At 33.5% G+C, this 16541-nt stretch overlaps 2 protein-coding genes and 1 pseudogene across 2 annotated transcripts; 1 reads left to right on the forward strand and 2 right to left on the reverse strand.

Moving 5' to 3' along the window:
* Positions 1-1289: 1289 nt before the first annotated feature.
* LOC106433103 (transcription repressor OFP13) lies at positions 1290-2326 on the reverse strand. The gene has a single exon (XM_013873945.3). The coding sequence runs from the start codon at positions 2266-2268 to the stop codon at positions 1489-1491; it is 780 nt and encodes a 259-aa protein (XP_013729399.1). The 5' UTR covers positions 2269-2326; the 3' UTR covers positions 1290-1488.
* A 7412-nt stretch (positions 2327-9738) lies between these two features.
* LOC106433110 lies at positions 9739-12035 on the forward strand (annotated as a pseudogene).
* A 184-nt stretch (positions 12036-12219) lies between these two features.
* LOC106433115 (pentatricopeptide repeat-containing protein At5g04810, chloroplastic) lies at positions 12220-16467 on the reverse strand. The gene is made up of 10 exons (XM_013873958.3): positions 15525-16467; positions 15332-15459; positions 15107-15247; positions 14944-15030; positions 14715-14868; positions 14576-14635; positions 13956-14384; positions 13150-13445; positions 12951-13080; positions 12220-12880 (listed from the first exon to the last, which is right to left on the reverse strand). The coding sequence occupies exons 1-10, from the start codon at positions 16416-16418 to the stop codon at positions 12368-12370; spliced, it is 2832 nt and encodes a 943-aa protein (XP_013729412.3). The 5' UTR covers positions 16419-16467; the 3' UTR covers positions 12220-12367.
* Between the last annotated feature and the right edge of the window lie 74 nt (positions 16468-16541).

Consider the following 16541-nt stretch of genomic DNA (forward strand, 5'->3'; position numbering starts at 1 on the left):
AGGATTCACAGGGTGTATGTGTGTGTGACCACACCACCATTGCTCATGTCATGTTACTCTTTCCTTCATTTCACGATACAAAATACAAATCACAACTCTCATTTGTTTCATTTTCAAACTCACTGTAGACCAACATTCTCTTTTAATGCACCCTCGTAAATTTAGCTTCTTTTGTATTTCATCAGTTTGAAGATTATCATATAAAAAGAGTTCATATGTAAAAAATAATATTTATAAATATTTCGATTACATATTTTTTTACCGCGAGATCCGTAAAGTTCAGAGTCGAAGTCTTTGTCTTCAAGGGAGCAAGACTCCTCACTGCTTTGGAGTAATTACTTTTTAAGATTTTGACTCCTCACGAGTAATTAATACAAAGTAAACAGCTTTAGTAGTACTAGTATATAGGATATGAGTGATGATACTTTTTGTAAGTGTCAAATCAAATGTAGATAACACGTCAAACTTGATAATTAAAAGTTTCCAGATAGATGCGATTTTCTAAATAAAGCATGTTCTTTCAAAATAGAGTAATTTGATGTAACCTGTATTTAATTTACAAACTTAAGTAGAATTAAACAGAACTTAAAATACTTGTACGACTTTGTTTAACTCTTGTCCTTTTCACTGTGTTCATCCAGTAAAAACTAATTGTTTCATATAGACTAACATTTAATGAAATTGTGATGGGTACATATGAAATTATAAAAAAAATGTTTCAGTATAGAGCGATGATTCATTGGGCAGTTTTTGTAAGAAAATTACTACATTGTAAGAAAATATAAACCTCAAAAAGACTAAAAATTAGTAACTAGACCAAACTGTTATAAACTAATATTAGGGTGTCAATGAGACTTAGATTTCTATAGAGTTTATTGATTTTAAAAGTTGAGAAATTTGTTAAATTTGAAAAAAATTATAGAGAATTTTGTATATTGTGAAAATTTATGAAAATAAAGTAATGTAATGATTCTAAGAATTCAAAGAAAACATGTAGTATTCTCAAAATTTTGTTTTGTGAGTTAAAATGTTAAGAATTAAACTCTCCAATAATATTTACTTTAATAGATTTGTAGAATCATTAAAATCTAAAAAATTATAATAACAAATGATTTTGTACAGAATTATAGAATCGTAAAACCAATAGCGCTAAATTTTAACGAGAATGTGAATATCTATAAACCAAAACACTAAATTTAGAAAATTATAAGTCTAATTATAAATCAAATTCCCACTAATTAGTTTCAATTATTAGAGATTTTTTTTGTTGTCTGAAACTCACAAATCAATTAGAGTTAATTTTCTCAATTAATTATAACACAGCAGCGAACAAAAGGGCACGCGATAATATTAAAGTTAACAAAAGGCTCTATAACTACAATATAGCTTTCATCTAACGACTACTTACGTTTTTACAGCGTCCAAAAAGTTAATCCGGTAAAAAAAAACGAGATTAAAATTAAAAACCAATCTTAAAAAAAAGTTTTTTTAACAGCTCCGTCTCTCTTCTTCTTCGATCTCCGTCTGACCTCGAGACGATGAACATAACGGCGACGTCGGCAAAGAAGATACGGCGGTGGAGTAACGAGCCGAGTCAGACACCGACGATGCACCGGCGCCGGAATCAGAGAGCCCCGAGAGTAGATCGACGAATGCGCTCACGATCACGCCGTGGCTCCTCTTCCCGTTCATCCTCAAGTACCACGCGAGCATCGCCTCCAAGCTCCGCCAATCCTTGGAAAGCTCGCCGTGGCTCCTCACCATCTCCTCCATCGATCGCCGGAAATCGCCGTACGGATCGTCGGACTCCATCGCCACCGGGACGCTGATGTCCTCGATCGGCGGCGTGTAGATACTACAATCCCGATCCTCCGATATAACCGCCGCCGCTTTGGATTTCGAATCGCATTCCGATTTCGATTTCTCGAGGATCGAGCTGGTGACTCCCGGATCGAAGAACAGCCGCTCCGATCTAACGACTCCTCTAACAACCATCTCGAGAGATTCAGCGTCGAGGTCTTGATCCGACTCGGTTGAGTGACTCGCCGTCTCGGACGAGTTCGTGAACCACGACTCGGGCGTTTCGGCTTCTAACACATCTCCTCCTCCTCCATCGTTGTCGAAGAAGACAGAGTTGACAGTCTTGATCATGTCGTCTCCGACTCGGAACGAGAGACTCTTGGCATTGTAGCAGAGAGGAACCGCCAGTAATCCACCGGAGACGCCTCTGAAGAGAGATGAGAGCTTCATCATCTTCTTCTTCCCCATTGTTGAACTCAGCTTTCTTCTTTTGAGAGAGAGTTAGCAATTAATGGAAGGGGGAAGAGTTTGGAGGGAGATTGATATAAGGTGAGAGCTGGTGGGTCCAGCTCATGTGTCTATTTAATTTTTTTTTCTGTTATTCTTTTTTATATTAATATAATATATGTTGATTTTTTTATAAAACTGTCTAAAGTCTGAACATAATTGATCAAATGCGATCAAAATAGTTAATAGTATTTTATAAAACTGTCCACGTAACCTTATTTTAAAAATTTTATTATAAAAATACTTTACTAGTTTTAGAACATTCAGTAACGTGTGGTGAAACAACTTTTTCACATATGATTTATACACACATTATTAGCTCCTTTTGGTTGTTGGAGAGGTGAACTTTAAGTAACTAACTAAAAAAAGATCATACAAACACTGGTAATGGATTTATCTGAATTTGAATTTAAATTTGGCAATCCCTTATATATTAATCGAGGAACATTTGAAAAGATGTAACCTCAATTTTGTATTAATTAAAAGAGGCCCCAATGCATAGGTGGCACTCAATTAGGTAGTCAATTACATTCAATTGAAAAATAAGTAGGTCCACATTCGATTTTTATATGTTGTTAGATACATAAGTTGGTCAAACTATATGATATAATGATATGATATGATATTTTCTTTCCTTAAATAAAACCTACGGAATTACCATAAATGACTAATATATATATGACAATTAATGAGTTTAATAATAAAGATTTGATAACAATGTATATCTCCTCCATCATTTTTTGTTTAATTTTATATTATTAAAATAAATTAAACAATCAAATTAGCTATAAAAATAAAATTTAGATTTTTTCGTATATGTTATATTTTGAATTTTTAAAAACGACAATAAATGACTAAAACTATTAAAATTATTATGTTAAAAATTAATGATCAATTGGTTTAACATTTTTATTATAAGAAGATACACATGATTTTAAAACCATATGAGTAAAAAATATCATTTAATAATAAAATAAATAAATATATATATATATATATATTAAACACTATATACCATAAGATTACATAAATATTTTAATATTAAAACTTTCAATGAATTTTCAAGAACATTTATAAATTATAAATTTATTAAAGATTTCAGATTGAAAATTTTGTTATCGATGATTTAAATATTTTGTTATAAAACGATATGAACGATCATAGAACTGTATGATTATAAATTCTTATTTAATAAATAACTATACAAAATATACTATTCCTAGAAAAATAGGTTGGTTCATCTTAACTTATATTACACTTTTTATTAAACTAACTATCGAATTGATAAATAACGTACCAAAAAATATTTTGCACTTTCCTTAAATAAAAGCTACGAAATTACCTAATATGATTAACGTATATGTGAAAATTAATTATAATGAATAATAAATATTTGATAACAATTTTTGTATCTTAGTTCTTTTTTTAATTTTATATTATTAAAATATATTTAAAAATTACATTAAATATATAATAAAAACATTTATAATTTTTCTTATATGTTATATTATGAATTTTTCAAAACATCTATAAATTATTAGAAATTTGAATATCCCCACTCTGAAAATTTTGTGATCAATAGATTATTTTTTTGTCATAATAAGTTACAAATGATCATAAAATTGTATTAATATGAACTTTTATTTAATATTATAAGAAGATACACATTATTTTAAAACCATATGAGTAAAAAATATCATTTAATAATAAAACATATATATTTATATATATATATAGATTATACTATATACCATAAGATTACATAAATATTTTAATATTAAAACTTTCAATGAATTTTCAAAAACATTTATAAATTATAAACTTATTAAAGATTTCACATTGAAATTTTTGTTATCGATTATTTAAATATTCAGTTATAAAATGATATGAATGATCATAGAACTGTATGATTATAAATTCTCATTTAATAAATGACTATATAAAATATACTATTCTTAGAAAAATATGTTGGTCCATCTTGACTTACATTATATTTTTTATTAAACTAACTATCTAATTGATAAATAATCTACCAAAATTTTTTTTGCACTTTCCTTAATTAGAAGCTGCGAAATTACCTAATATGATTAACGTATATATGAAAATTAATTATTATGAATAATAAATATTTGATAACAATTTTTGTGTCTTAGTTCTTTTTTTTAATTTTATATTATTGAAAGATATTAAAAAATCACATTAAATATATAATAAAAACATTTATATTTTTTCTTATATGTTATATTTGAATTTTTCAAAATGTCTATATATTATTAGAAATTTGAATATTCCAACTCTGAAAATTTTGTGATCAATAGATTATTTTTTTGTTATAATAAGTTACAAATGATCATAAAATATAACGCATATGAATTTTTATTTAATAAATATTCAAACTAAATAATATATATATATAAACACTAATGATTTAAAGCAACAAGATTGGCTGATCAATTTAGTCGTCCAGTTGAAATCTTTCAAAAGTATGTGAAAGACTAAAGTCAAAGTAAATATTGATTTAGAATAGTAGTTATATTTTACTAACCAAATACCGAAAAAAACCGAACCGAACCGAAACTAACCCGATATCCGGGTTGAACACCCGTAATCCAAATGAAGCCAAACTATTGTTTCATTCTCCAAAATATAATAAAAATAATAACTTAATCCCGCGCAAGGCGCGGATCTTATCCTAGTGCTATTATAATTCTGAACACGTCCCCTTGTTATGAGTTAGTAACACATCAGAAGCATTCAATCTAGCTGAAGACAAGAGAAATTAAATGTTAGTCCCGAGCCAATGGCAAAACACTGTGCAGAACACAAAGCATTAAAAACGATTGCTTACAAGAAAATGTTGCAGAAAACAAATCCCAATACCATAAAATATACTAGTAGTATTTTTATATTACTGTGTAAAAGGTTGATTGACGGTACTACATTCTTGTCCATTGGCTCGTCATGTCAAATCTTCTTCTCAGTAATTATATCTCTACTTACCACTCTTGGATGATATTAAATTAATATTATTAATACTTGAGTTTTTGTAGGTTTCTTAAATATAAAAGTCGTATTTAACATCCAAATTTTAGATTTCACGTTTGTAAAAACTGCAGTCAGTCAGTTTGACCTTTCCACATGCTATATTGAGTTATTGACAGACTCTATAACCTCTGTTCTACGAATATTCACGGTCAACATATTACATTTGTAATTTACCATATAAATACATATACATATGTGCGTAAATGAGGTCTATATTGAATCGAATGACTGGTCGCAGCACATATCACTCTTATACTTTTTTGAAGAATTAATCATGTTAAATTTGTTGTAAGAGTATGATTCATCAATGCTGTACATGAATGTAAGGGCGACGACAGTGTCCTTGAAGAATCAATAGTTTAGAGTTTCAGAGATATATAAACTGAAAATAGTAAAAGATTTAGGCAGAGCCAATATGATGTTCAAACCCATAGTTGTGAAATAAAGACATCAAGTGTTTACGTACCCATTTAACTTTATTTACCCGCACATTCAGCATTTTGTCTTTGTAGTTTTTCTGATTTCCATATAATTTGCGTAAGATATTGGATAAACTTTTTTGGGATAAATATGGGAACATAAACAAAACGAGAGAGAACAAGAGAGTGCAAAACTCATGTGATGAATTAAATAGGGTACCGTTGAATCACGCATATATTAATTGTGTATTTTCTTCTGTTAGATCTCTATGGGATAAATTTACAAAATAGATTCTCCCGTGCTTCATGTACATTAGAGTATTATTCACATTTTCGACAGTAATTGATTACTGTATCTGATTTAACCTTTTTTGGCTTGTTCCCTTTGATTTGTTCTGTTGAATATCAAAAAAAAAAGTTCATAACGCACGAAATAATGATAAGCTATTCAGAAAAAAAAAAGAAGGAATTCTGTAATATGCCATAAAGGGAATACTCTACAGTGTTCCAACATTTTTTTAATCTCATAAAAAAATTCGAAATCTGTTTAGCCATAATTAAAATTTAAATCCCCTATTCCTATTTCTGCTGTTGAGAAAAAAACTTTTTTGAATACTTTTACTCAAATTTATGAAACTGCCCGGTCTATAATTTAATGAAATACATAAAATTAAAAAAAAACACAAATGAACAAATGTAACATCTTGGTCAAGCCTTTTTATCCGTTTGCTAAAGACCAATTTTTATATAAACATTTTCGATATTTTCCAACAGTGTAAAAAGTAATAATAAATGCCAATCACAGTTGTAAGAAATTTTGGAAGTAACTTCTCAACAACTACAACGGTGATTGAAGCTATATATGTATATATTTAACCCATCACCATCTAAAGTATTTTAAGGAATTCACCACAAATACGGTTGATGTTGATATTGCTAAGTATTACTTTTTATTAACTTTATTTTCTTTGAAAAATACTTTTTATGAACTTGTAATTACTAAGTAGGATGATTAGATAAATGACCAAACATTTTCCTTAGTATTTTATTCACGAAGGAAGGATAATGAAGTAAACCAGCTATTGGAATTATTAGAGATACGGTAGAGATTCCAATAGTCTGGTTGGTTAAATACTTAAATGTTGTGATAAATTTATTTTTGACAATTCGGACACCAGAGACATCTTGCCTTCTACCTATTACCAAACGACTCATATGATTCAACGAGATTTACTAATTTAAAACTAAAGTTTTGGTGAATAATTAATCAAATTTAGTATTTTTAATATATGATTAGTTTTAAAAGAATAAGAGAAAGTACAATTATGGGCGACTTGATTCAAAATAAGATCATCAAGATTGCATGAAAAGAGCATTACTTGAAATCATCGAGCAACAGGCAAAGCCAGCAATGCATGGAACATGTACCCCGTTGACCCTTATGATTAGTTATTCAATTTTGTAAAAGTTAGCAACTAATCTATCATTATTCGACCCTGCTATATGAGTTAAAAACTACAACTAGATAGAAGCCTAGAACTAATATACAATTATCATGTCGCATAACTAATACCTCATTTTCTTGACAGTAAAAAACTAATAGCTCATGGGTTTGTTCTGGTGCAAATATTTGTTATATGCTTTCTATATATAATAGTTACACAGTTATTATACACTCGTACACACTCCATAAGTCATATGCATGAACGCAAAGTGGAAACCTACTGATGATAGGTTCATCTCTAGAATGCACTAGCATGGATATATTGTTGCAAGGGATACATATTAAAAATTCAATAGAGAAATTGACTTTTGTCTGTTCTTATTTGATTGTTCTTATTTACAGTAACAATAAAGGCTACTTTTGTTGTCAACAGCAAAGATGGGTTTAAAGAAAAATTACTGAACCTCTAAATTCACCGACCAATAGTGTTTGAGTATTTAATATTTGATATCTTTTAAAAAAAGAAACACAATTGAATTTTCAAATAAGATTATATTTTCAAAATAAAATAATAAATATACATAAAATAGTTACAAAAAATAAATAAATAAATATTGTTAAACCGTTAGCAAAATACTAAATCATATACCCTAAATCCTAAACTTCAAACTCTAAATTATAAACCTTAAATCTTGGATAAACCGTAAACCATTGGAAAATTTTAAACTCTAAATCATACATTAAAAACTAAATCTTAATAACACTAAACCCTAAACCCTAATCACTAAACCCTAAACCCTTGGATAAATTTCCTGAACCCTCGGATAAATCATAAATTAAACCCTAGAGTTTATGATGTATCCAAGGGTTCAGAGTTTACCCAAGGGTTTAGGGTTTAGGGATTATGATTTAGGGTTTAGTGTTATTAAAATTTAGTTTTCAATGTATGATTTAGGGTTTAAGATTTTCCAACGGTTTAGAGTTTATCCAAAGTTTAAGGTTTAACGTTTAGGGTTTATGGTTTAGGATTTAGGGTATAGGGTTTAGTATTTTGCCGAAGACTTAACAATATTAATTTATTTATTTTTTGTAACTATTTTTAAGTATTTTATTATTTTATTTTAAAAATATAATCTAATTTGGATATTTAATTTTATTTCCTTTTTTAAAAGATATCAAATATCAAATATCAAATATTCAAACACTATTGGATGGTGAATCTAGAAGTTCACTCTAGGGGGTGAACCCGAGAATTTTTCAGGGTTCACATTTATGAATGAAATAGTTATGGACACTGGGGAGATCTTAAATAATTATAATGGGATTAATTATGTAACATTTAATTTAAAGTCATGCATGTGTACCTAGGACTTAAATGTTAGGAGGCCACATGGGCACCGCCTCACTACTTCTCTTTGTCTCAACTAGAATTTGACTTGTTGCTTTTTCTGTTTCAGTTTTCAAACGACTTTGATGAATGAACATACAAAAAAATATTCTTTCTTGACCCCGCACTTCATTAATCTCTGCATAAAAGTGTAAGATGTCGACAAGATTTTGCTTACACAAGTGCAATGAAAAATGGGCTAGCTACTCAATATCTTCAAAGTACAAATCTTTATTAGTTAGGTGACATTCAAAGTGGAAGAAGAGAAGAAGGTAACGAAGTGGGAGATCCATTGTATTGATCGTATCTTGTTCCATGTCATATTGTTCCTTCTGTCTAGGCTTTCTCACTCATAAACATTATTAACATAATATAAATTACATGATTGAGTCATTATTAATGCATTTTTATTTTGTTCTTATCCTAACCTTCACAATGATAAATGAAAACAATTATAAGTCTTTCGACATTATGGTTTAGTTGGTGTATGAATGTTTATTTGTTATACAAGCATATTATAATACGTGACTTGTGATACGTACGCTTACGAACCACATGTTTTTATTTAATATGATTTACTTAACGTATCATGCAGCGTATTGGCCAAATTTTTATATTCAGTATTTACAAAATTAAATATGTAAAAGGGCATGGGTTCATGAAGTTGAATAGTTCTGACTGCTGTTTTACTAAGATTCCATACTAAAATTATTTGATTATATTGCAGATTTGAGTATCTTCAAAATTATAGTAGTACAATAGCCATTTTTTCAAAGAAAAAATATATTTTTCGTTAATGGGTATACGCAAGAGTTGCATTAAATTTTGATAAACTATACGTAAGCAAACTGTCACAACATGTGTTGCTAAGATAATGTAGTTTGTTCTATTAGGTGTTATCAGCCTCAGTGAGATATGCACAGTTTTGTTTACGTGAATAATATATGAATACACAGATACATTTTCAGTTAGCTTTTGGATATGCACATGATCGATATCTTAGATCAGAGTGATTTTATTTACTAATAAGTCAAACATTTTGGACGTACATTAGTTCAGTTTGTCGATTTTTTTAGTTATGAGTTTCTATTACTAAAAGATTTTTATTTGATATCAAAAGACTCTGACTACTATTCGTTATGCAGCTCTGATTCAACATTATGATATTTTCAAAGAATGTTATTAGTCTCATTCGTTTATAGATTTGAAAATATTTATGGATCAATCAAATATGTATATCCTTTAAAAAACTAGACTGATTTAATCACAAACCCTGGAGTAAATACGAATGTGTGTCTGATATTTTACGAAACGTGAAAGTTTTCACCAATTAGCATATACTGATTCGAGGCCGCATCCTATAATTGGATTGTTTTTTTTCTTTTTCACTTGGTCATTGCAAAAGTTACGAGGTCTGATTTGTACAATCAAAAGAAAAAGGTTAATTTCTCATATTGTTTGAAACTTTCGAGTTTTTTTGGGTTAAACATGTTAAAGATGCGAAATTAACCTTTTAAAAAATCCAAACCGACTTTTGCCCTAGTATAAACTAAAAAGTAGTGTCACATTCGTGTGCGACAAGGCAGAGGAGGAAGATAATAAGATGGCTCAGAGAATACTAAGAGATCATGAAGCTAATCGATGTGAACGATCCGATTTCCCAATCCTCTGCCAATCTTGCCTCGGTGACAATCCTTACTTGCGAATCGAATGGTGAGCCTCCTCTCTTCCATGCATCCCACAAACACAATCTTTGATTTTTTTTTATGTTGCTTTATTTTAGGTTCAATATGTCTCTTGAATCTTCTTTTCAAGTGCCATTAACTCTTATTCAGTCTCTTTCTCGTTGATGTTTTCTGTATATATGGAGGTGTTATGTATTGTTTGGTATGTAGGCACTAGCGAATTTTGACAAGGAATGCAAGGTATGTACACGGCCTTTCACCGTGTTTAGGTGGCGACCTGGCCGGGCTGCTAGATACAAGAAAACCGAAATCTGCCAGACTTGCTCCAAGTTGGAGAACGTATGCCAAGTCTGTATTCTTGATCTTGAGTATGGTCTTCCAGTTCAGGTCAGAGACACGACACTTAACATTACTAGCCATGACTCTATCCCAAGAAGCAATGTCAACAGAGAGTATTTTGCTGAAGAACATGAGCGAATGGTATGATAGTTTAATTTGCTTAGGTTACGAAAGGATTGTCTAGTTTCCTCATTGGTGATTTTGATTATTTTTTCTTTTATATATTGTAGACTAGAGCTGGACTGGATTGTGACTCTTCGTTTGTGAAGATGAGACCTAATGATACTCTTATGAACCTTCAAAGAAGTGAACCACACTATGGAAAGAACAAGCCACATGTTTGCAGTTTCAACACCATTGGTAAGTGTACAACAGGTGCCGGATGCGCATTCAGGCATGAGATGCCCAAGACAGGATAGTTATCACACCAAAACACTAAAGATCGTTATTATGGGTAAGATATTTTCTTCTATTTTGCCTTTTTAAAATTAATTAGAAGTGCATTTATGCATGTGAAACAGTTGCTACGAAAAGCTAGCGAGACGAGCACTTTGGAACCACCAGAGGATGAAAGCATCAAGACGCTTTACATCGGTGGACTTAACTCGGGAAAGATCCTCGAGCATGACATACGAGACCAGTTGTACGCTTATGGAGAAATACAATCCATCAGAATCTTGGCCGAGAAAGCATGTGCGTTTGTCACATACACAACTAGACAAGGAGCAGAGAAGGCCATGCAAGAGCTCTCCAACAGGCTAGTCATCAACGGTCAGAGGCTAAAACTCACGTGGGGAAGATCTCACGTCCCAAAACACGATCAAGATAGTTGGAAGTACCAAGAAGGCAGTGTGGCTCAGTGTGGTTTACTACCTCCAACAATGCAGCATCAGTACAATATGCACTCAGCACCACCTAACCAGGAAAGACCTTATTACCCATCAATGGACCCGCAGAGAATGGGTGGTCTAAGCACCAATAGGAACAATGGAGCTTCTTACCTGATGCCTCCACACCAGCCATACACGCCACCACCATATTGACATAATGTATGTTGTTGATTATATAAATGTTCCCTAAGTTTTATCTTACGAAGAGTATCATTTTAATATTTTTACACATTAAAAAATGATTTGAAACACATTAATGTTATTATTAATTACACATATTCAACAAATATTATTTACGATAAAAAATTTGTTTATAAAATTAATGCATTATGCAATTAATATTAAACTTAAATAGAAATTTTATTGAAATTCCTTCGGTTTCAAAAAAAAAAATCAATAATTAATTTAGGAGCGTGCATGAAAAATAAAGATATGGATGTTATATCCATGTTTGTGCATATCTGCAAAATTAGAATAAAGTTATTACTGGCATTATAAAAAATCAACATTATAATAGGATTATTGCTGGTATTATGAAAAATTAACAGTGACATGTGCATCTACCTAATTAAATTTGTCTTTGTGGTTATCTACCGCAAAATCCTTAAAAAATAAGTCAAACAAATAGGGTGCAAGTGGCATGTCAATCTTGCTAAAAAAACAAGTCAAACAAATAGGGTATGTGTTTAATTTAGTTAAAACAAAGCAGAACAATCATGTCATTTAATTAATTTCACTTTCAACATGTTTCATTTTTTTATTTGCAGAAAACAAAAAAAAACACAACAATAACCAAGAATGTGATATTGCTCTATACTAAATCTGTTACAGCTTACATGACTGTTTATCTCTTACTTGGAAGATAATATACCAGAAACCAAGTCAACATCATCATCACTTTCACCATCAACATCATCATTATCATCCTCAGAATCGACATCAGAAACCTGATCCAAGTAGCTATGGTGATGATGATGATGAGAGCTCCAATCAGGTGGGAAAGTCTTCTGCAACGTCTCTGTCAGCTCACCACCAGAACCTTCTATCTTACAGAGACATTTAGACCAGTGAACTGCAGTTCCCATATCAACGATCAAACCTGCTTCCACCATCTCCTTGCAGATCGACATTACTCCCGAGTAAATGTAACCTTCTGCCATCGAAGCACGAGAGAGAAGCGATGTCATAAGGCAGTGATACACAGCTTTATCAGGTTTAAGCCCCATCGCTTTCATCTCCTCGTAGCAACTCAAGGCTTTCTCCGGAAGAGAAGCTCGAGCCCATCCTTTTATTAACGTCGTGTACGTCTTGATGTTTGGCCTCACCCCTAATGCTTCCATCTCTTGGATTGTTTGTGTAGCTCTCTGTCAAACAAACATGTTCAAACAAGTTTTCTTTCTGGTTATAACAAAACCAAAGATGTGTAAAACTTACATTCATGTCTCCAGCTTTAGAGCAAGCACTAATGAAAGATGTGTAAGTATGAATGTCTGGTTTAACACCTTCTTTCTTCATCTGCTGCATCAAATCCGCAGCTTCCCATACATCCCCTCTCCTTGCCCATCTACAGTAAAAACTAAAGTAAGAATGTGATTTCAAGAAGTGGTTACAAAAGGTTGATGATGCTTTTTACCCGTCGATCAATATGTTATAGACGAAGGAGTTGCGAGGGATGTTTCTTGTGCTCATCTCTTTGGTGACAGCTAGTGCACTCTGCATCCGTCCTGACTTGCAGCAGGCTTTAAGCAGCGCCTCGTAGGTGAAGATGTCAACCTTCAAACCTTCGCTTTGAAGCCTTGTGAAATACTCAAAGGCTTTTCCTGTATCGCCAACCGATGCATAGCCTTGCATGATCTTTGTGTAAGTGTGTTCGTTTGCGCTAACACCCGCTAATGTCATCTCATCTAATATCTCAACTGCCTTCTCCATCTACAAAACCAGCATGTCAACAACAGATTTATCTAGGCCTGCGGGTTCGGTTTATTCGGGTCGGTCAAAATCTCACCGAAATGAACCAAAAAAGTTCGGTGCGGTTTTCGGTTAGTTTGATTTCAATTTTTTTTACCAAAGTTTTCTGTTTTGCAATTAGTTCGGTTAAATTTTCAGTTTAATTTGAATAAAACTAGAAAAATTCAGGATAATTTCGGTTAGTTCAGTTATTTCGGTTTCAATTTTGGTTAGCTCGGTTATTTCAATTCGGATTTTGGTTAGTTCGGTTCGGAATTTCTGTGGTTGTCTGGATTTTTTTAAGAAAACCGAACTAACCTATTAATGAACCGAACCAAAAACCGAATGTTTTTTTTACCAACTGAACCAAACTTCAGAACCGAACTAACCCAAAACCGAAAAAATTTCGGCAAGTTCGGTTTGGTTAAAAATCCCAGCCCTAGATTTATCAATCAGATAAGCAGAACAAGACCTAAGATTCTTGAAACATACCTGACGTTTCTCAACTAAGCCATTAATCAAAGCATTGAAAGTGTGAACGGTTGGAACACACCCACATCTCCTCATCATATCGAAAACTTCTAGAGATTTCCTCATGTCACCGGACTTGGCATATCCGTGTATGATAGGCATAAACGTCCTCGTGGTCGGTCTATGCCTCAGCTTCTGCATTTCCTTCACGGTCTGGACGGCTCGTTCCATGTTACCCATTCCGCAGAAGGCAGCGATGATGTTGTTATACAGTATAACATCCGGTTTCATGCCGTCATTAACCATATCTTCAAACACAGCAAAGGCATTGGCCCAGTCTTTTAGTTTAACGAACCCATTGATCATCATCGAATAGGTCTTTAAGTTGTGCTTTATGCCTTGTTCCTTCATCGTTCTGCTGACTTCTAAAGCTTTTGGAATCTTCCCAACCTAATAAGAGGAGAGAGGTAAGAGGACTTAGACACAGTACCAAGAAAAATCATCCAAATAAATGTTCCCCCAAGCCCGAAACCACATCATGTAATATTAGTTTCGTCCCAGTGGTCGGTCACTCGAACTAGTGACCTCTGACACAATGGTCAGGGTCCTTTCCAGGGTATAAATAAATGTTTCTTTCTTACCTTAGTATAAAGATTAATGAGGCAGCCATAAGTGACAACTGTTGGAGTGAATCCACATTCCTGTTAACAAAAAACATAATAAACCATCTTCACTTTTGCTCAGATACTAAAAGAGGAAGTAAAGGAAGAGAGCCCAAACCTTGAGTCTTTTGAAAACAATTAAACATTTCTTCTCATCGGCGACCATTGTGTAACCGTCCATCATGGTGTGGTAGATAGCAATAGGAGCGTCGATACCTTCTTCTTCCATCTCCCTAACCAATGCCTCTGCTCGTTCCATGTTGCACGCCTGACTGAGACATTATCCAGAACATATCTTTTAGTTTAAAGACAAAACATACAAACCACACTACTAGATTTGTGTTTACCAGTGTGCATATATGATTTTTCCATAGATACTGGCATTAAGGGATTTGTGTATCCTTTTGGCCTCATCAAACCACTGATCTGCAGCTCTTCCAAAGACAACAAAAGTATCAGATGCAATTAGTGTATATAACAATGGTTAGAGACAATAATTTAACTACTTACTCTGCATTTCCAGCTTTAGAGAAGCCTCCAACGATAACACTATAAGTCACCAAACTCATCTCAATGCCTTCTTCTTTCATCTTACGAACGCAAGAGAGGGCTTCCTCCATGTCTCTACCAACTGCATAAGCGTGAATAAGGCTGCATGTTGATTCAAGCAATGGACTTATCACACGTTGGACTAAGCAGAACCTGAAGAAGATAACAAAAAAAAGGAGATGATACCTTGTGTATATACGTGACGTTGGCGTGATACCTCTGGAACGCATCCTCTCAAAAGTCTCACGTGCTCGATGCATGTCCCCTCTTCTTCCATAGTACTTCACCATCAAACCAAACTCCGTCCTAGACGGCTGATGAGTACACACATTGAATCAGTGAAGCAGTATGATAAAGTGAAGTAACAAAAAGGACAAACCTTGTTGATCTTCTCGAAAGCTGAGACAACAGCTTGCCAGTTATCTCCATTACTATCCAAAATCCTCTGTAGTGTCTTCCTCGACCCTTCTCTCTCCTGATGCCACGACGACTTACTCGACATCTTAGCGTCTTCTTCTTCCCCTTCTTCTTCCACCCATCTCGCTCTCTGCTCAGCCTTCGTCTTCAGCCTCTTCCCGTCGTCTAGCTTCACCGTCAGCACTCTACCGTGAAACTCAACGCCGTCGAACTCCACGGCCTTCATTGCGGACTTCTCCGCCGCGTAGATGATGAACCCGAATCCGGCGTTCTTCTCGACCTCGTGATGGCCTTTGATTAGAATGGTAGTTTCTATGGGGCCGAATTGTCGGAAAAACTCTGAAAACTCTGGTTTTTTTATCCAAGTTGGTAGATTTCCGACAAATATCTTCCCTTCTTGTCGGAATTCTCGAGTTTCCTTTGGTTTCGTGTCGGTTTGTAAGTCATCTCTGAAGTGGGTTTCCTCCACAGGAGGTGGAGGTGGAGGTGGAGGTGGAGGAGAGAGCTTGCTGGATAAGCGTAGCTTCGATGCTAAAGCAGAGCCAAAGGAAGAGACTTTACTCGCTACCTCTGATTGAAGAAGAGGAGACGCGGAAGAGCGATTGGGATTGGTCAGACCCTTGAGGGGATTCTTGAGAGGGGCTTTAGGCGTAGGGGAAGAGGAAGAAGAAGAAGAACCGAGAGACTTTTCCGGTCGGCGAAGGTCTGGACTCTCGGGTGGTTCGGGCGGAGGCTGTGGTGGCTGCGGTTTGAGGGAGTAGGAGATGGATGCCGCCGGAGAGTGGCGACGGAGGATCGTGGCGGAGTAAGGGAAGTGTGGAGCAGAGAGGGACAACACGCTCCCTCCATTATCCATTCTCTATCACTCAGTTTCTCTCTCGGTTTCTTTTCTCCTTTGGTTATAAGTTATAACCGGATGTAACATAATCACGTTTTTGTCTCTTAAATTTCTAAATTACCCTTCTAAAACTGTATACAG

The sequence above is a fragment of the Brassica napus genome, chromosome C9 (genome assembly GCF_020379485.1).
Source record: "Brassica napus cultivar Da-Ae chromosome C9, Da-Ae, whole genome shotgun sequence".
NCBI lineage: Eukaryota > Viridiplantae > Streptophyta > Magnoliopsida > Brassicales > Brassicaceae > Brassica > Brassica napus.